The sequence below is a fragment of the Hyperolius riggenbachi genome, chromosome 1, assembly GCF_040937935.1.
Source record: "Hyperolius riggenbachi isolate aHypRig1 chromosome 1, aHypRig1.pri, whole genome shotgun sequence".
NCBI lineage: Eukaryota > Metazoa > Chordata > Amphibia > Anura > Hyperoliidae > Hyperolius > Hyperolius riggenbachi.
The window spans coordinates 219,122,067-219,143,007 of record NC_090646.1 but is presented as its reverse complement, the minus strand read 5'-3'; the positions used below and the strand labels follow the sequence as shown (position 1 = coordinate 219,143,007).

Here is a 20,941-nt window from a genome sequence, read left to right as displayed (position 1 = left end):
GGGGCAGAGCTTGTTTACACTTTTAATGTGTAATAACAGTGCTGGCGTCACCACAACAGCCAATTATTGCATAATTGACTTTCATAGATTCAGGCTGTAGTCAGCAGCTTTCCTCCTGTCTTATGCTAAGTTGTTTATCGGACTGTTTTAATGGATGGTTAAAGGTCATTTAAATATTTTTTTTCTACCAGGATATTTAAGCACACCTGAATGGAGTTGGATACGGAGGTTAGCATACTTCTTTTCTTTTAACCAATGCAGACTGCCTGGCTTTCCTTCTGAGCCTCTGTATCTAATACTTTTAACCATAGATTTTGAACAAGCATGCTGGTCAGGTGTTTCTGACTGAAGTCTGATTGAATTAGCCACATTATTATTTCAGGTGTGTGATTAAGACACTACTGTAGCCAAAGAAATCAGCAGGACTGCCAGGCAAATGGTATTGTTTAAAAAATAACCATGGCAGCCACCGCATCCCTCTCAGTTCAGGTGTCCTTTAAAGAGGAACAGTAGTGAAAATAACACAAGGAATACAGTTGCTTGTTTTATTGTTTTCTTGTTTTGTGTTTTGTTTGTTTGTTACTTTTACATTATCCAGTTATACATTCATTGATTAGTCAGTATTTGCTCATTGTAAATTATTTCCTCACAACATCTTTAGTCCTGACAGGTGCAGCTCTGTGGAAGATCTGTTTCTGAGAATTTTGTAGCCGGTGGAAATATACCTGGCTACCCAGAATCCTTTGGGGAGCATTCCGCATATCTAAACAGCGTAGATTAAGCATCACTGGTAGGGTGGGGCTACATACCAATATACAGTAATAAATACAGTAGATATAGGAAGTGTTTTTTATTCTGAAACCAGGAAAACTACTGTAAAATTAAATACCCTGAAAATGTACTTTATTCTAATACGTCACTATAATGCCTCTTTAAAGTGGATCCGAGATAAACTTTTACTCATTGCATAATTGTGTTCCTTTCATATAGTTTATAGGGCATTCCTCAAGCCAAATACTTTTTTTGTTTAGTTTTAGTACTCTAATTCCCTATAAACTAAACAAGCCTCGCCCACAGCTCCTTTTGTGCTTTGACACTGTAGCAAGGGCTTATGGGAGCTCAGTCTGGGCAGGAGGAGCAGGAGGTTACTAGCCATTGATTTCAGAGGCAGAGGGGAGGAGGGAGGAGGAGAGGGGACTGAATTTACACACAGGCAAGCTGATAGCATCCCCAGCCCTCAGCCTGTGACAATGTGACAAACAGAACATGGCTGCCCTCATTTTATCACAGGAATAAATAATCATAAACTTTTGAAGCTGTTTGCAGTTAGATATGCTGTGTAAACTATATAAACTTTAGATAAGAGATATAGACAAGTTAATTGTTATAGTTAGTTTTTCATCTCAGATCCGCTTTAAGCTGAAAAAGCCTTATTTTGGAGAAAATAAATCTTATTTGGGTGCTTTGTTACATGACATTAAGTGGGGAGGGCCTTTCCAACTTTTTTTGGAAAGGACCAAGATTTACAGTTATGCCCTTATGCTACTCTAGAGCAGTAAAAGTAGAGATAGAAGAGATATTATTTTGTGTGTTTACCATTTTGTCCATGCAGACAACAACAGCCATGTATTGTCAGAAAGAAAAGTGACAGGAAACAAAATCCAGGTGTCAGAGGAGAAAGTGACGGGATAGGTTGGAAACATTATAATGTCCCTATTACTTGCAGAAACTGTGCTTATGAAAAATGCATCCAGACAGTTTGTAATATCCAGTGATATGAATCAGAAGCTTTCTCCTTATCGTCCCCACTTTGCTGCATGTGTGTACACTGCCTGTTATCTGATTACATTTGAGTTTTGTACAACTGCAGTTTATACTGAATACTGACATACAACAATACAAATATTTTAAATCAGAACTCCAGACCAAACTTTTTTCATTGGTGTCCATCCCCAACCCTCATACATATTCTGACTTTTTGAAATAAAAAAAAAAAGCTGTAAATATACCTTTCAAATTTAGGTGAGCAGTACAAGCAGGGTTCCAAGTGCTCATTGCTTGGGACTATCACCCGCATGCCACTCCTCAAGGGAGTGCAGGCAGTCCCCAAGTGCCCTCACAACCAGGAAGACCACCCACAACTAGTCCAAAAAATTCAAGCACAAAGAATGGCAAGCGCTCACTCCCAGGAAGCACTTACATAGTTACATAGTTATTTTGGTTGAAAAAAGACATACGTCCATCGAGTTCAACCAGTATAAAGTACAACACCAGCCTGCTCCCTCACATATCCCTGTTGATCCAGAGGAAGGAGAAAAAACCCTTACAAGGCATGGTCCAATTAGCCCCTAAAGGGAAAAATTCCTTCCCGACTCCAGATGGCAATCAGATAAAATCCCTGGATCAACATCATTAGGCATTACCTAGTAATTGTAGCCATGGATGTCTTTCAACGCAAGGAAAGCATCTAAGCCCCCTTTAAATGCAGGTATAGAGTTTGCCATAACGACTTCCTGTGGCAATGCATTCCACATCTTAATCACTCTTACTGTAAAGAACCCTTTCCTAAATAAATGGCTAAAACGTTTTTCCTCCATGCGCAGATCATGTCCTCTAGTCCTTTGAGAAGGCCTAGGGACAAAAAGCTCATCCGCCAAGGTATTATATTGCCCTCTGATGTATTTATACATGTTAATTAGATCCCCTCTAAGGCGTCTTTTCTCTAGACTAAATAAACCCAGTTTATCTAACCTTTCTTGATAAGTGAGACCTTCCATCCCACGCATCAATTTTGTTGCTCGTCTCTGCACCTGCTCTAAAACTGCAATATCTTTTTTGTAATGTGGTGCCCAGAACTGAATTCCATATTCCAGATGTGGCCTTACTAGAGAGTTAAACAGGGGCAATATTATGCTAGCATCTCGAGTTTTTATTTCCCTTTTAATGCATCCCAAAATTTTGTTAGCTTTAGCTGCAGCTGCTTGGCATTGAGTACGATTATTTAACTTGTTGTCAATGAGTACTCCTAAGTCCTTCTCCAAGTTTGATGTCCCCAACTGTATCCCATTTATTTTGTATGGTGCTAGACCATTAGTACGTCCAAAATGCATGACCTTACATTTGTCAACATTGAATTTCATCTGCCATGTATGTGCCCATATAGCCATCCTATCCAGATCCTGTTGCAATATGACACTATCTTCCTGAGAGTTAATGATTCTGCACAATTTTGTATCATCTGCAAAAATAGCAACATTGCTCACTACTGCATCTACTAGGTCATTAATAAATAAATTGAAGAGCACTGGACCCAGAACAGACCCCTGTGGGACCCCACTGCTAACAGTCTCCCATTTTGAGTATGATCCATTGACCACAACTCTTTGTTTTCTGTCCATTAGCCAGTTCCCTATCCATGAACACAGACTCTTCCCCAGTCCTTGCATCCTCAACTTTTGCACCAGACTTTTGTGGGGAACAGTGTCGAAGGCCTTTGCAAAGTCCAAGTATATCACATCTACAGCATTCCCAATATCCATATTAGCATTCACTACCTCATAAAAGCTGAGCATGTTAGTCAAACAGGACCTGTCTTTAGTAAACCCATGTTGATGCTGAGAAATAAGATTATTTTCTATTATGAAGTCATGTATAGTATCTCTTAGTAACCCCTCAAATAGTTTGCATACAACTGATGTTAAACTTACAGGTCTATAATTTCCTGGATCAGATTTTTTGCCCTTCTTAAATAATGGGAAAACGTGGGCTGTACGCCAATCCACTGGGACTCTGCCAGTTGCAAGAGAGTCACAAAAGATAAGATAAAGGGGTTTATCTATAACTGAACTTAATTCCCTTAGGACCCGAGGATGCATGCCATCCGGGCCAGGTGCCTTGTCTATTTTTAATTTATTTAGTCTTGCCTTCACTTCTTCCTGCGTTAAGTATTTAATATTACAGTTAGAAGATTGAGACTCTTCCGCCTCTGTAGTTTGCAACAGTGCTGTTTCTTTTGTGAAGACAGAAGCAAAGAAAGCATTTAATAACTCTGCCTTACCTTGGTCATCCACCATTGAGTTCCCATCCTCATCCTTTAGGAGTCCTATACAGTCAACCTTTCTTTTTTTAGAGTTAATGTACTTGTAAAACTTTTTTGGGTTAGATTTGATATCCTTAGCGATTTGTTTTTCAGCTTCAATCTTTGCCTGCCTAATTTCTTTTTTACAATTTTTATTGCACTCCTTATAATTGCTTAGTGCAGCCTCTGTCCCCTCCTGTTTTAAGACCTTATAGGCATTCTTTTTCCTCTTCATTTTATCTTTAACCTTTCTATTCATCCATAGAGGCCTTTTTTTATTCCTAGACATTTTGTTTCCATATGGGATATACATACTACAGTATTGATTGAGTATAAGTTTAAAAGCTTGCCATTTCCCTTCAGTGTCTTCCCCTTGTAGTACATTATCCCAGTTCACCAAACTTAGTGCCTGCCTAATTTGAGTGAACTTTGCTTTTCTAAAGTTCATAGTTTTAGTGGTCCCGCTGCCCCGTGGCCTATAAGTCACCAGCTCAAACGTTATCATGTTGTGATCGCTATTTCCCAAATGTTCTTGAACCTGCACATTTGATACATTATCTGGTCTATTAGAAATGATCAGATCCAGTAACGCATTCCCCCTAGTTGGTTCAGTTACCATTTGAGTCAAGTAATTGTCCTGTAGTGCTGCCAGAAATCTGCTGCTTTTACCAGAATGGGTAGCCTCAATACTCCAGTCAATGTCTGGAAAGTTGAAGTCGCCCATAATTATGACCTCATTTTTACCTGCAGCTTTTTCAATCTGCTGTAGTAATCGCAGTTCTGCAGCTTCATTAATAAGAGGTGGCCTGTAGCATACCCCAATAAGCAATTGGCAACTTTTATTTCCACCATGAATATTTACCCAAACGGACTCCACATCTTCGCAATCTTCCTCCATCTCATCGTTGAGGACAGCTGTAAGAGAATTTTTAACAAAGAGACAAACCCCTCCACCTTTTTTCCCTGTTCTATCCCTCCTAAACACATTGTATCCTTTTAAATTAGCTATCCAGTCATGGCTTTCATCCATCCATGTCTCGGTTATTCCCACAATGTCATAGCCTTTGTCATTCAGAATGAACTCTAGTTCGTCTATTTTATTTGCAAGGCTCCGAGCATTGGTTACCATGCACTTTATATTTTTACCACCACATTTACCAATTTTGTTTACATGAAATTGGCTACTTGAATTTTTACCAACCTCCTTAATCTTTACACTGTCCCCACCCCCCTCTCCACCCTCCATAATGATAGGTTCCCACTGTCTTTTTACCTCATCTTGTCTATGTATTGAGACTTTATCCTCCCGCCTCCCCCCAGATCCTAGTTTAAAATCTCCTCCAACCGTTTAGCCATCTTCTCCCCCAATGCAGCTGCACCCTCCCCATTAAGGTGCAGCCCATCCCTGCTGTAGAACTTGTAGCCGACTGCAAAGTCTGCCCAGTTCTCCAGGAACCCAAACCCTTCCTTCCTACACCAATTTCTCAGCCACTTATTTAACTCCCTAAGCTCCCTCTGTCTCTCAGATGTAGCACGTGGCACTGGCAGTATTTCAGAAAACACCACCTTGGAGGTCCTTGCTTTAAGTTTATCTCCAAGTACCTGAAAATCATTTTTGAGGACCTTCCATCTCCCACTAACTTTGTCATTGGTGCCAATGTGTACCATGACAGCCGGGTCTTCCCCAGCCCCACCCAGTAATCTGTCAATTCTTTCCGCTACATGCCGAACCCGAGCACCCGGGAGGCAACAGACTGTACGGCATTCGCGGTTTCTTCGACAGATTACCCTATCTGTGCGCCTAATAATTGAATCCCCTACCACCAGTACCTGTCTAGCCTTAGCTGCACTCCTATTCCCTTTCTCGTTACAGCAGTCTGCCCCTTGGTTGCTAAGGAGCACATCCTGCTGCAGCATTGCTACTCCTGAATCATCCTCCCCAATATTACGCAAACAAGCATACTTATTAGTGAGGGACAACTCGGGACTAGCCTCCCTGCCACTTTTTCCCCTACCCCTTCTAACTGTGACCCAACTAGCGGCTGCCTCAGCTTCTTGGTCTGGCTGTACTCCACCCTCCTCATCTTCAACGGTTCCATCCAGTGTCTGGATCGTGAGATCCAAGCTCTTCTCCATGTTGTGTATGCTTCTCAGTGTTGCGAGATGCTTATTTAGCTCTGCGACTTCCGCCTCTAACTGAGCAACACGCACACACCCAGGGCAACAGTAAACACCCTCAATCCGCTGATCAAGGCATGCATACATGTTGCAGGATGTACACTGTACAGCATAGTCCAACATGATGACTTTTGTGTGGGGAAAAATTATTTAAAGTAAACTGTGGTGGTAAAAGATGAAATGGGAGAGTGAGTGTAGCTGGGGAGGAGGAAAGGGAGAGTAAGTGAAGTTGGGGAGTGAGTGAAGGGGGGGGGGGAGGGGGGGAGGAGGAGGGGTGGGAGGGGTGGAGGAGTGGAGGTGGAGTGAGTGAAGTTGGGGTGGAGTCCTCAAAATTTAAAGACTACACCACAACGTGCCTAGCACATTCTAACCAATGCAAAAAACCACAATATTGATTGAAGGTTTTTTTTTTGTTTTTTTTGTCCATACCTACTTCCTCTCACCACTCTCTTTGTGCCTGTGTTGTAACGCCTGTTTTTAACGCCTATGCCACTTGTGTCGCAGCCACTTGGTGAGCAAGCCACAGACTGAGCAAGCTCAGTACTGAGTCCTGAAGCTGACCAAATACCTCCTGTTGCAGCTAGTCCCTCCCCCTAGCCAATTGCCTGCTGCAAAACAAACTAGAGGGAAAAGAAAAAAAATTGTACTTTTAAAAACTGACACTTGCTGTTTAATATCAGATGAACCACACAGACAATCCACCAGATATTGGCTATTTAAAAGATCTGCAGGGTAAGCCTGTCAGCAAATTTGAAGGCACAGCAAGTGACATACATGCAAAAAGGGCACCTGGAAATTTGGATGCCCAGCTTTATCAATATTCTACTCTTTAGCACTGCTAAGACGATAGTAAAATATTGGTATACAATACCCGTATTTTACTAAATAGCTAAACCTAACCATATTCTCACACAGAACCATCCCTCTATTAATGCCTAACCCCCCCCCCCCCCACACACACACACACACACACACACACACACATACTTAATTACCCATCACCATCACCACAAGTCAGCCGCAAGAAAAAAACACTATCTGTAGTTGCATTTTGCTTTGTGGGTGGTCCTGGTGCCCACTCTTTATTTCTGCACATGACCATATATCTTATATGGTCACCTATGGCAGGGCTTAGGCACTCAAATGTCTTGTTTCCTAGCAAGTATGGCTGCATCTGCTGTCCATGACCAAGCAAGGGCTGAATCGGTTATTCTTTCTCCTGAAAGACACATCAGTTTCACATAATAATGCAATTAGGTGTTAGGAGGGATGGCGAGTGCAGCTATTCTCTATGTTCTGTGGCTATGTGACTTGGAGCTACATTTCCTGTGTGTTGCTCTAAGCTTTCAAATGGAGGTGAGCAGTAGAGATGGCCCGAACCTCAGATTTTCGGTTCGCGAACCGGGTTCGAGAACTTCCGCAAAAGTTCGGTTTGCGCGAACTTTCGCGAACCGCAATAGACTTCAATGGGGAGGCGAACTTTGAAAACTAGAAACACTTATGCTGGCCAGAAAAGTGATGGAAAAGATGTTTCAAGGGGTCTAACACCTGGAGGGGGGCATGGCGGAGTGAGATAAACGCCAAAAGTCCCGGGGAAAATCTGGATTTGATGCAAAGCAGCGTTTTAAGGGCAGAAATCACATTGAATGCTAAATTGCAGGCCTAAAGTGGTTTAAAACATCTTGCATGTGTATACATCAATCAACATGGGCATAACAATAGGGGGTGCAGCCCATGTGCCCGTGGGGGGACCCAGGCCCCCCCCCCTGGGGCCCGCTTGGGGCCGTTTTGGGGGGGCTGGAGGGGTCGCAGCATGAGGGAAAAGCTACTGTACTGGGTCCAGTGCTCTTCAATTTATTTATTAATGACCTAGTGGATGCAGTAGTGAGCAATGTTGCTATTTTTGCAGATGATACAAAATTGTGCAGAATCATCAACTCTCAGGAAGATAGTGTCATATTGCAACAGGATTTGGATAGGATGGCTATATGGGCACATAAATGGCAGATGAAATTTAATGTTGAAAAATGTAAAGTCATGCATTTTAGTCGTACCAATGGTCTAGCACCATACAAAATAAATGGGATACAGTTGGGGACATCAAACTTGGAGGAGGAGTACTCATCGACAACAAGTTAAATAATCGTACTCAATGCCAAGCTACTGCAGCTAAAGCTAACAAAATTTTGGGATGCATTAAAAAGGAAATAAAAACGTGAGATGCTAGCATAATATTGCCCCTATTTCACTCTCTAGTAAGGCCACATCTGGAATATGGAATTCAGTTCTGGGCACCACATTACAAAAAATATATTGCAGTTTTAGAGCAGGTGCAGAGACGAGCAACAAAATTGATACGTGGGATGGAAGGTCTCGCTTACCAAGAAAGGTTAGATAAACTGGGTTTATTTAGTCTAGAGAAAAGACGCCTTAGAGGAGATCTAATTAACATGTATAAATACATCAGAGGGCAATATAATAGCTTGGCAGATGAGCTTTTTGTCCCTAGGCCTTCTCAAAGGACTAGAGGACATGATCTGCGCATGGAGGGAAAACGGTTATGCCATTTATTTAGGAAAGGGTTCTTTACAGTAAGAGTGATTAACATGTGGAATGCATTGCCACAGGAAGTCATTATGGCAAACTCTATACCTGCATTTAAAGGGGGCTTAGATGCTTTCCTTGCGTTGAAAGACATCCATGGCTACAATTACTAGGTAATGCCTAATGATGTTGATCCAGGGATTTTATCTGATTGCCATCTGAAGTCGGGAAGGAATTTTTCCCTTTTGGGGCTAATTGGACCATGCCTTGTAAGGGTTTTTTCGCCTTCCTCTGGATCAACAGGGATATGTGAGGGAGCAGGCTGGAGTGGTACTTTGTACTGGTTGAACTCGATGGACGTATGCCTTTTTTTTCAACCAAAATAACTATGTAACTATGTAACTATTGCCACACTCTGCGGGGAGGGGGGGCGCCCTACCCCCCTCCCTCCCCTTGGACTCTCCCCTCTGCGCTCCCCTCCAGCTTCAATAACCATATGTGTGCAGCAGCGGCAGCTACATACCTTCTGTGCACTCCTGCATGGACGCTTCTCTCTCTAGTGTCTGACGCGACTTCTTGTTTATACAGAAAGTTGCGTCAGAGGCTAGAGAGAGAAGCGTCTACACTGGAGCGCATTGAAGGTATGTAGCTGCCGCTGCACGCATATGGTTATTTAAGCTGTAGGGGAGCGCAGAGGGGAGAGCCCGAGGTGAGGGAGGGGGGCTGCCCCCCCCCCTCCCTGCCGAGTGCGGCCATACCGTTCCCCTCATGCTGCGACCCCTCCAGCCCCCTAAAACGACCCTGAGTGGGTCCGGGGAAGGGTAGGGGGCCCGCTAAAAATTTCTGCAGGGGGGCCAGGTGGGTCTTAGTTACACCCCTGTCAATCAGGGAGTGTAATTAGAGTACTGCTTCACACTGACACACCAAACTCGCTGTGTAACACGCCGCAAACAGCTGTTTGTGTTGTGACGGCCGTGCTGGACTGGTGTGCACCATGGCGAGATTGCTCTTCCTCAGTGATATCAGGTAATCTCTGACTGCCCTATCAACTTTCAACGGTTCTTTCTCTACCATTGATAAAGCTTACATCTATTTTTTTAATTACATTTTCTGCTTGCTGTTCAGTACCTGCAACGAGAATCTGTTATGGAGGGCAAGTCTGCCATTGTGAGTGACCACGGGTAATGGCCGGGGAATCAGGGTTTGATTCCGGTCCGGAGTGGGTGCCTGAGAACTGGCTACCATCACCACACATCCAAATAAGGACCCATTTGCTTTATAAGTAATGTACCTGCTCTGACTGTGCTTTGCAGACCAGGCATATGTGGTCAGATGGACCCTTGACCCAGCACTGTTTGCCAGAGATGACACCACTTGCCTTTAACGAGAATCTGTTATGGAGGGCAAGCCATTCATTCAACCGTGTGAATCGATCGATGGTACTTTCTCAGTAGCATGGTGACCTCGGGTAATGGCCAGGGAATCCTGGTTCGATTCCGGTCCGGAGTGGGAGCCTAAGAAACGGCTACCACCACCACACATCCAAGAAATGCAGCACGCATACTGTGGGCAAAGGAGCAGGAACGGCTACCACACATCCAAGGAAGGCAGCAGACATGGCATGCACGTCCCGAGGTAGTGACCAAAAATAACAATACAGGAGGACTTTCGAGACCCTGCTGGATATGACACTGATCGACTTTACTACCTGTAATGAGAATCTGTTATGGAGGGCAAGTCTGCCATCCATTCAAGTGAAAGGTATGCACTGACTGCCAGGTATAATACAATGTGCAGTCCCACAGGTGCAGTTAACAGGTATGTATGGAGTGGTATATCACACTGCGTGCACTCACATAGGTAGGTGGGTGCACTGACCACAACAGGTAGGTATATGCAGTGATGGGTATTACAATGTGCACCTGTCACACACAGACAGGTACCAGACAGGCACAGTGACACTGCGTGCGCTCACGTAGGTGGGTGGGTGCACTGAAGTGAACAACAGGTAGTAGGTATATGCAGTGATGGGTATTTCAATGTGCACCTGTCACACACAGACAGGTACCGGACAGGCACAGTGACACTGCGTGCGCTCACGTAGGTGGGTGGGTGCAATGAAGTGAACAACAGGTAGTAGTAGGTATATGCAGTGATGGGTTTTACAATGTGCACCTGTCACACACACAGGTAGTCACTGAATGTGCTGGGCCTGGCAGTGGCACACACAGTAGGAATTACCAAGGCTGTCTATGCAACACAAGTGTCAGTGGGACACACACACAAAAAAAAATAGATCACAAAAACAAGATTAGATCTCAAAAATGCTGTTGTAGGGTGCTTTTTAGCAATAATCAGCAAGTAGCAAGCTAAGAAGCCTACAAGAGCCTAACTAAGCTTTCCCTATGAGAGTCTGCAGCAGCTATCCCTTCACTAATTACTGCAGGCACACAAGTGAGTGAAAAGCCTGATGCTGTCTGCCTTTTATAAGGGGGGGGGGGGGCTCCAGGAGGGAGTGTAGCCTAATTGGCTACAATGGGCCTGCTGACTGTGATGTAGGGGGTCAAAGTTGACCCTCATGAAGCACTATGGGGGCGAACTGAACTTCGGGAAAAGTTTGCGGTTCTCCGCGATCGCGAACCCTGGAAGTTCACCGGGAACCGTTCAGGCCATCTCTAGTGAGCAGTACAGGTGGGGTCCCAAGTGCTCACACCACCTGAACCAACACCCACAGGCTACTCCCCAAGGGAGAGCAGGCAGCCTCCCAAGTGCCCTCACATCATCACCAACAACTACTCCCCAAAACTGCAAAATTCTAAGAATGACAAATTCCTCAATCCCAAATGTAAAACACCTTCAAAAGGCACTCAAATGGAATAGATGTTCCTCTTTGTTGGTTGACATTACTTTTGTTATTTTTTTAAGTACTTGCATCAGGTAACTTGATGATGAAGGGGCATGAGTACCATGCAATATTGTGTTTTAAAACATGCTGGTGGTGTCTATACAAGGCTAATTCTACATTTACTTTATTGTCTCTTTGAAAAGATCTTTTGTTTTCTATTATTTTCCTTTCTCTACTGTCATGCCAAGCTGTGTGAACTGCATGGCTGCATTGCCAGTGTGAATACAGCCAGTGTGAATAATGAGTAGTAATGAGAAGCAATCAGTGGTCTTTGGAGAATTTCTTCTGCAAGGATATTTCATGGGTAAGCACATGCTTGACTTATTACAGGTGATCAGTTTATACTTCTGTGATTAGACAGTCACTGTCCGTGTACACAAGAAGCAAATGTGAGATATGGTCACAAGGCTGGGACCAGCCAATCAGAAAATTGCAAACTAATCCCCTAATAATTTGATCATGTGCTTGTCCAGGAATGCCACTTGCAGGAAAAGTTCTCGTAGGAGAATGAATAGTTTCTAGCAATGATGATAGAAAGTATGATGAGAGAAAGGACTGCCTGCACTGAACTAGAGGGATGAAGAATAAGGATATCTGAGATCCACACCATGGCATTAAGTGTATCCTAACCGCATCTGTAAAGCAGTGATTGAAATCTACACCCTGTTTGTGTCCTGTTCTTCCTGCCAGGGCATAGATCTCAATCACTCTTGCCGCACACACCCATCATGTTTGCCGTTTGCATCACCCTGTTGTTGCTACAGCCCACTTGCTCTGCTGTCACTGTGACAGCAGAGCTACGTATTTTGGTCAGGAGTGAATTTCATTGGCACCTGACCCCCTGACCCCATGATCACTGTGAGTCAATCATAGTAATCACTGCTTGTCCTTTAGAAAAAATGTCTCTGGTCCTCAAAGAACAACTATAGTGAGAAGAATACGGAGGCTGCCATATTTATTTTCTCTGAAACAATACCAGTTGTCTGGCAGCCCTGCTGATTTATTTGGCAGCAGTAGTGTCTGAATAACAGCAGAAACAAGCATGTAGCTAATGTAGTCAGATCTGACAATAATGTCAGAAACACCTGATCTCCTGCATGCTTGCTCAGGGTCTATGGATAAATGTATTACAGGCAAAGGATCAGCAGGATAGCCAGGCAACTGGTATGGCTTATAAGGAAGTAAATATGGCAGTCTCCATATACCTCTCACTTCAGTTGTCCTTTAAGTGGCCACAGAACTGTGGTCTCCACACGGCCGGGCCACCCATGAGGCAAGGTGAGGCGGGTTCCCCAGGCGGCAAAGTGGGGGGGCTGCCGAGCTGGAGGGGTAGCAGGTAGGAAGGGGGTATTGTGCGCAGTGGCGGGGAGGGGGAGTCGGACCCCCCCCCCCCTCCCCTGGGTTCCCCGATCTGTGCTCCCCCTCCAGCCATTAATTGCAGCACCGTAGTATAATCAGGTACAGGCAGTGGGCGGGGATGACTTACCTCTTCTGTATTCCAGCATTTCACTCCCATCACTTCCTACAATGCCACCCACTGTACTGTAAGTGAGAGAGAGAGTCGAACGTATGCTGGAACGCAGACGAGGTGAGCCATCCCCACCCGCTACCTGTGCCTGATTATACTATGGTGATGCAATTAATAGCTGGAGGGGGAGCGCAGATCGGGGACGCACATGAGGGAGGGTGGGGGTCCGTCCCCCTTCCTCGCCATTGTGCCCAATACCCCCTTCTTGCCTGCTACCCCCTCCGGGCTATCATCTATTATGGGGGGTTATTATATTGGGGGGGCAGTGGCGGCGGAGCTGGGAAAAAAGGGCGCATGCCGCTAGTGGACAAAAAGGGCGCCGCCATTCACTCCCATAATAAATAGCGTTTAATGGGCGCCGGGTAGGAAAAAAGGGCGCCGGAGCTAAATAAAGTTTATAAACGGCGCCAGGAGCTAAATAAAGTTTACAAACGGCGCCCGGAGCTGTTTAATGATTTATAACTGAACTTGTGGTGATTTACGTTTATAAAATGCACCCGTGCCGAATAACGTTTATGAAAATACTAAACATATTTATCTTATTTAAATAATTAAAACATTATTTAAAGTTTTATCCCTTACTGTTTGTAAAACATTATTATTCACAAAATAAAGCGATCAGTACGTAACGTAAATTGCAAAATATTTTTTTAATCCACAATTAGTAAAACATAATTATCCACATAATAAAGGGGGGTCTTAGGTTTAGGCACCAACAGGGGGGTCTTAGGTTTAGGCACCAACAGGGGGGTCTTAGGTTTAGGCACCAAGAGGGGGGTCTAGGGGTTAGGGGTAGGTACAGGGAGGGTTACTTAGGCACCAACAGGGGGGTCTTAGGTTTAGGCACCAACAGGGGGGTCTTAGGTTTAGGCACCAACAGGGGGGTCTTAGGTTTAGGCACCAACAGGGGGGTCTTAGGTTTAGGCACCAACAGGGGGGTCTTAGGTTTAGGCACCAACAGGGAGGTCTTAGGTTTAGGCACCAACAGGGGGGTCTTAGGTTTAGGCACCAACAGGGGGGTCTTAGGTTTAGGCACCAACAGGGGAGTCTAGGGGTTAGGGATAGGTACAGGTAGGGTTCTGTGTAAGAGTAGGCTTAGGTATAGTTTTAGTAAAATTTTAGTAATAATTACTAATGTATTACAACACTTATTACGAACGTAGTTATATTTATATCATCTTTATAAACAATATTTTCAGATTTTATTATAAGAACAAACCATAAATGACGGTTATTCACAATAATATACAATTATAACAATTAAACATATATTATTGGTTTTTTTATAAACGTAATTATAAGTTTAACTTTTGAAACAGGGAAGATTAACGTTTTCACAATTTCCGATTTCATAAACATTATTTAATGATTTATAATTTTGTTAAACATTATTTGTAAACGAAATATAGCACACTATATTTATAAACCCTATTAATGATTAATTATTATTTAGAGTTTACACCCCGCGCCCTTTTTGTCCAGGCGCCCTTTTTGTACGTACGCAGTGGCGGCATCTCACAAGTTTGACTCATGCAGCAAAAAGTCTAGAACCAGCCCTGGGTCTACAAGTGGTTAAACAAACTTCAGCTAAAGAGAAATGACCTGCTTGCCATGTAAGAAAACAGTTAGCTCTTTTATGCTTTCAATAATAAATCCTGCTATGTGCATATAGCTGGACTATGTCTTTTTTCTATTTAAGCAATATCTTATTTTCACATATCATGTAATCTGCCAGTTCTCAACACAACGTTGTATCTATACAGAATATGTTAAACATGAATTGAGTTTGCACGTCAAAAGTCATCCTGACAGAACATCAGTTTCTGTCTGTCTTTGTTTTACAATGTTGCTGGCATATTTTTTTCCTGTATGATGGGAACGCACACATACATTAACTTGCTGGTGGAAGACATGCGAAGACCTAAATGCCAATTCAAGCAAATGCTAACAAAATGTTCTTATTCTGATTTCAGAATCCCTGTGATGACAAACGCCACCGTGATATATGGTCAAAAGAGAAAACCTGTGATCGCTTGCCCAAATTCCTGGTTGTGGGGCCACAGAAAACTGGTGAACAGCTACACTTAAAGTTATCTCATTTAATGTGTACCTGAGCTGACATGTGACATGATGACATAAACAGGTGTATGTACAGTGCAAAACATATTTATAACCAGGCCGTTTACTAGTTTTATTTTCCTGCTTGAAAGAGTTCATTTCCAGGCATGGAAGTGACAGCTTTTGTCTTGTCGGTACCTTGTCGGGAATATAGTGAAAATCACTGATAAGCAAATTGCATCCATAAAGGTTTTCCTGGCAGAATACAACTTCTGAGAGTAGGGGTAGATAGAAAAAAGTCAAGAGTTTATGTATTTTCTTTTAGGGGCACTTAATAGACTGCCACTGAGCTGAGACAACACAACATCCAATCTACTTTGTAAAAGTGTAAATACAAAATAAAACCATGGGATATATAGTAGGAGGATAAATACAGTTGTTTATCTCATCAGTACGTTTTCACCTCGGGTTCACTTTAATGTAAAGTGCACTTATCTGTCTCTCCTGTCCTGCTCACATGCACAGTGGCAATGGCCCAGATTCAGTAATGTAAAGACTGTCAATCCATGCGTGATTATACAGACAGGCACACAGCATTTGAGGTCTCCCCGGGAAACATCACAAGCCTCTTGTTCATCCATAAAATCAATTGGGCCAATGGGTAAGTGGACAAGGACTTCCATTTACATTGTAACTAGGCTGAGCAGAGGGGAGTGGATGAGTGAACTTTATAATTTTACTTGTCTTCAATTAAGATATATTTGATGAGTGTGTGTCATGTCTACTTGTCCTTCAGCAGAAACTATGCTTTGTGTACTGTAGGTACAACAGCTTTATACCTCTTCTTGGTCATGCATCCTGCCATATTCAGCAATACTCCAAATCCTAAAACATTTGAAGAAATGCAGTTCTTCAATGGAAATAACTACCATAAAGGTGTGGATTGGTAAGTACTAATTCATAATTATCTCCATGCAAGTGACAGCAGGTAGATTGATGATTGACAGATTGGCGTTATGTGTTTTTGCTAAAATAATAATAATAATATATATATATAGATTGAAAAGATGGGTAGCTTGGAAAAAGCTGCAACACTAAACAGGTTTCCACAGATTGCATTTTCATATTATTGTGTTAGTCAATAAATGGTATTTTTACTGCAAAAGTTCAGTATCATGGTTGAGTTTTTCAATGTTTTTTGTTATTATTTAATTAATAAATGTTACTATTTTTTAAAATAATTTATTCTCGTCCCTCCCTCCACCAGCCAATCATAGCGTTTGGCTTCAGCCTATCACAGCGGATCGCTCCTGTCTCCCTCAGGAGGACAGCCGTGTCACACGGCTGTCCCCAGTACAGCGCTGCCTTAGATCGCATTGCTGTACAGACTTATTAGATGGCCGTTTTGCCGTCTAACAGTCTCAGAGTGGCCATTGCCACAGGGAGACTGAAGGCGGAACACGCAATCTCCTGCTAGCCCCATAGAAAGCCATTCCTGTCAATCGGTGTGGAATGGTCCCGGGGCTGCCGCCGCGTTCACACCAATCGGCATGGAGGGGTTGGCAACAAGTTAATCCTTCACATGCTCACATGCATACAAATGCTTTCACAGAAATCAATCATCCAGGAACCACTGCTATCCCTACAGCTAATTAAAAGTCAGGGTAATATTTGCACTATGCATGTTACAGACACAGAGTTATAACACCTACAAATACTGGAGTACCTCTATGTGGGGTTGGTGACTATGTAAGAGAGTGTTTTCTTTTGTACCAAGACTGGCTTTTAACTAAGCTGTAGGGATAGCAGTGGTTCCTGGATGATTCATCTTTGTGAAACCATTTGTATGAACATTTGCATGAGTGTGCAAAGGGTTAACTGACTTTTTTTATTTTGTTGGCCACACCTCCTTTAGCACCTACATTATAACTTATTTCAAACCTAAGGTGATGTGCCTGGATCTGTGGGTTTTTCTTTTATATCTTGCAGAGCATGGCATTGGGGGCATTCTCTGAGATTAACATTTCATCATCTGCTCTATCTGTTAACTTTTACATAGCATTCCCAAATCTGTAACTAATGTGCAATTATTACACTTGGATGTTATGTGCTGCCCTTATTACTAAGCAGAGGAAATCTATTTTTGCCTCAAAAAAGGGTGTGTGTCGAACACGTGTCCATTATACTCCAATCATGGTGGGAAGGTTCCAAGAAGAAAACAGAAACCTGGAAAAAACACAAAGAAAACCAGTAGACAGTTATGCACCAGGTGTAAGTACCACCGTTAGGGCATATGGTGGATTGGCAACCTCTGCTCGGGCTGGAGAGAATCCACAGATGACTGCTCTCCTTGGTTTGTAGATTAGTAGCTACATGACCATAAGACGCACCTAGGTTTAGAGGACAAAAACCAGGGCAACATATATATCCACTTCACATCCAGACCTTGTTTTCCCTTATGGACCAGATCGGTTTTGACATTTTAGCTATGTCCCTATTTAATCAGCCATAACCTTATCCCTACTCATGACACCTAAGTGATTTAGATATCCTTTTTTTAAGGACAAATTAGACTTTCATTGAGGGGTGTTTTGTCCCATGAAAAAAATTAGTTTCCTACACATTTTAATGGGAAAAAGATGGGGAAAAAATGAAAAAATGCATTAATTCTCAGTTTTACTAATTCCAGATTTAAAAAAAAAAGTACTACAGTGTATAAAAACATGCCACCAGTATTACCCCTCCCCCTCGCCCAGGGTAGAGAGTTAGAAGTGTCCCCAGTATGACCCCCCCCCCCAGTACAGCCAGATGTGTCCCCCAATATCAGCCAGATGTATGCTAATTACAACAGAGAGAAAATGTGTGCATCAACCAAGTGAACCTGACAAATCTGGCTTTGCAAATTTGGCCTATTGGCTAATCACGAGACATTGCTCATGCAAATATGCATTTGCTTTCGCATGCCTAAATATGCGGGGTCAAAAACCAAAAACCGCAAAACAATTGCCCTGCGGGAATTAGTTCATGCTACATAGCACTATCCAGGGGCGCCACGAGGAGGCTTCCCATTGCCCCCATACAACCGGGGGGCCGCGGGGGTCCCAGGCTCTCTCACCGCCTGGAACCCACACAGCGGCACCCCGGAGGTGGAGGCTGGGGGGTGCAGGCGATCTCCCCAGCGAGGCCGGCGCCGGGAAGAGCCGCCCGCACACACCTCCCAAGATCAAAAACAGGCACTTACCTTAACGTCCATTGCGTTCTGCTATATGCGCATGACCTGGGCGCGACACATAAGGGGAGGACAGGCGCAAATAGCCTGCTCCAGGGCTCTCACCTCCTAAAACAAGCCTTTCACCACTTGCCTCCAAAGAAAAGAAAATGCAATGCTAATTACAACAGAGAGAAAATGTGTGCATCAACCAAGTGAACCTGACAAATATGGCTTTGCAAATTTGGCCTATTGGCTAATCACGAGACATTGCTCATGCAAATATGCATTTGCTTTCGCATGCCTAAATATGCAGGGTCAAAAACCAAAAACCGCAAAGCAACCGCAAAAAAAGCTTGTTTTAGGAGGTAAGAGCCCTGGAGCAGGCTATTTGCCTGGCCACGCTGGGGAGATCGCCTGCGCCCCCCAGCCTCCACCTCCGGGGTGCCGCTGTGTGGGTTCCAGGCGGTGAGAGAGCCTGGGACCCCCGCAGCCCCCGGTTGTATGGGGGCAATGGGAAGCCTCCTTGTGGCTCCCCTGGATAGTGCTATGTAGCATGAACTAATTCCCGCAGGGCAATTGTTTTGCGGTTTTTGGTTTTTGACCCTGCATATTTAGGCATGCGAAAGCAAATGCATATTTGCATGAGCAATGTCTCGTGATTAGCCAATAGGCCAAATTTGCAAAGCCAGATTTGTCAGGTTCACTTGGTTGAAGCACACATTTTCTCTCTGTTGTAATTATCAGCCAGATGTATCCCTTGGTATTAGGCGCTACCAGTATAGATGGCCTCAAGTGCCCCTGGAATTAGCCCCTACCCCTATATAGCCAGGTGTGCCCCTGGTATTAGGTCAGCCCCCCATGTATAGGTAGCCAGATGTAACCGTTATAAGCCGCCCCCTCCCCCAAATCATTGCTAGCCAGATGTGCCCCTGGTGTTAGCTCATCTCGCAATTTATAGTGGAGAGAGCTAATTTTTTTTGTCCCCCTGGAGTATAGATAGCCAGATATGCCCCCATAACCAGGATCCCCCCCCCCCAGATTTGTACCTTTGAAGCCCCTCCCCCCTCCCCCTCCTCTATTAGGCAGCCTCCCCCTCCATGCAGGGATCTGTTCAAAAAAAGTACTGCATGTGCAGCAAGGCTGGCTCACCTTTCCTTGTTCCAGCGATGATCCTGCAGCAGCAGCCTCTGCATTCAGCATTACAGCCACCTCCATACTGCCCCGTACATGAGTCCCAGCTTGATGACGTCATCAAGCCGAGACTCGTGTAGGGGGCAGTACGGAGCTGGTTGTAATGCTGAATACAGAGGGTGCCGCTGCATAATCATCGCTGGAAAAAGGAAAGGTGGGACAGACTTTTTTTAACAGATCTCTGCACGGAAGGGGTGAGATGAAGGATCACCATCGTTTGCTACAGCAGTGATCATTCATCTGCGGGGTGGGGCGCTAATTGATCAAAAAGACTTATTTGCCCTTGGACCAATTAGTGATGCAGCCTAAAGTGTCGGGGCGTGCACGGGAGCGCGCCCAATCGTGCAGAGGGAAGCCTCCAGTGCAAAACGTATATCTACGTGGTCGTGGCTTGGATGACACACACACCTGCAAACTACAAAATCTTCCCTAGGGCTTAGCAGAGATGGTATGGTCCAAATCATTTTTCTTGTTTTTCTTGTGTATCTGCTCAGCTCTCTATCCCTGCTTGTTGTTAGTATACATTCTTATTGTCATTTTAGTGCATTGCTGAAATATTGAACAAATCGTGCTGACTGTCCCTCATAATTTACTATCCTTAACACTTTTTTGGACCAATTTTGGAGGAAGCCCTAGTTAACCTAATAGTGCATTGTTGTGTTATGAGTGAAAACCATAGCACTTGGAAGAAACCCAAAATACTATGGGCAAAACATACAAACTCCACGCAGATAGTTTAGGGGTCTAACAATAGTAGCAAGAATGTAAACCATCTAGCCACCATGCTGCACTATCTGTCTATCTACCTACCTATACATATATATATACTATTAATCTACAAAAAAACAATGTTAGATGAAGTCAAAGCAAACTTCAATGAAACTGCGACTGTGAATTTGAAAAAGGAGCTCTCTTGAGCAAACCAAGATGCTACATTATTATAAGAACAATAAAACAGAATTGTTTTTCTTCCCTCTGCAACAAAACAACCTTCCTTTCTTTTCTCTCTTGTGAATGAGAGATCATAAACTAACCAAATATAAGCAGGTTCGCTGCTGGCTGTGCTGTGTTCCCAAAAACGAATGCTGAAGTGTTATTTTAAAAAGTGAATAGAAAGAAAAAATGACCATTGTACCTTGGCTTTCAAGTATTATATACTGTATTACTTCACACATCAATCATATCTATCATGGCTTTCTTTTATAGGTCATTTTCTGCAACTTTCACAAGTCTGAACTTTATTCCATT

At 43.6% G+C, this 20,941-nt stretch overlaps 1 protein-coding gene across 6 annotated transcripts in view; it reads left to right on the top strand.

Annotated features, from left to right (window-relative positions):
• The window catches only part of LOC137571489 (bifunctional heparan sulfate N-deacetylase/N-sulfotransferase 3-like), a 353,270-nt gene that overhangs the window by 223,351 nt on the left and 108,978 nt on the right, over positions 1-20,941 (top strand). For all 6 annotated transcript variants that reach the window (XM_068280713.1, XM_068280686.1, XM_068280704.1 and 3 more), the window contains 2 exons: positions 15,207-15,303; positions 16,114-16,237. In XM_068280713.1, the coding sequence (XP_068136814.1) occupies positions 15,207-15,303; positions 16,114-16,237 (221 nt within the window). The remainder of the gene's footprint in view (positions 1-15,206; positions 15,304-16,113; positions 16,238-20,941) is intronic.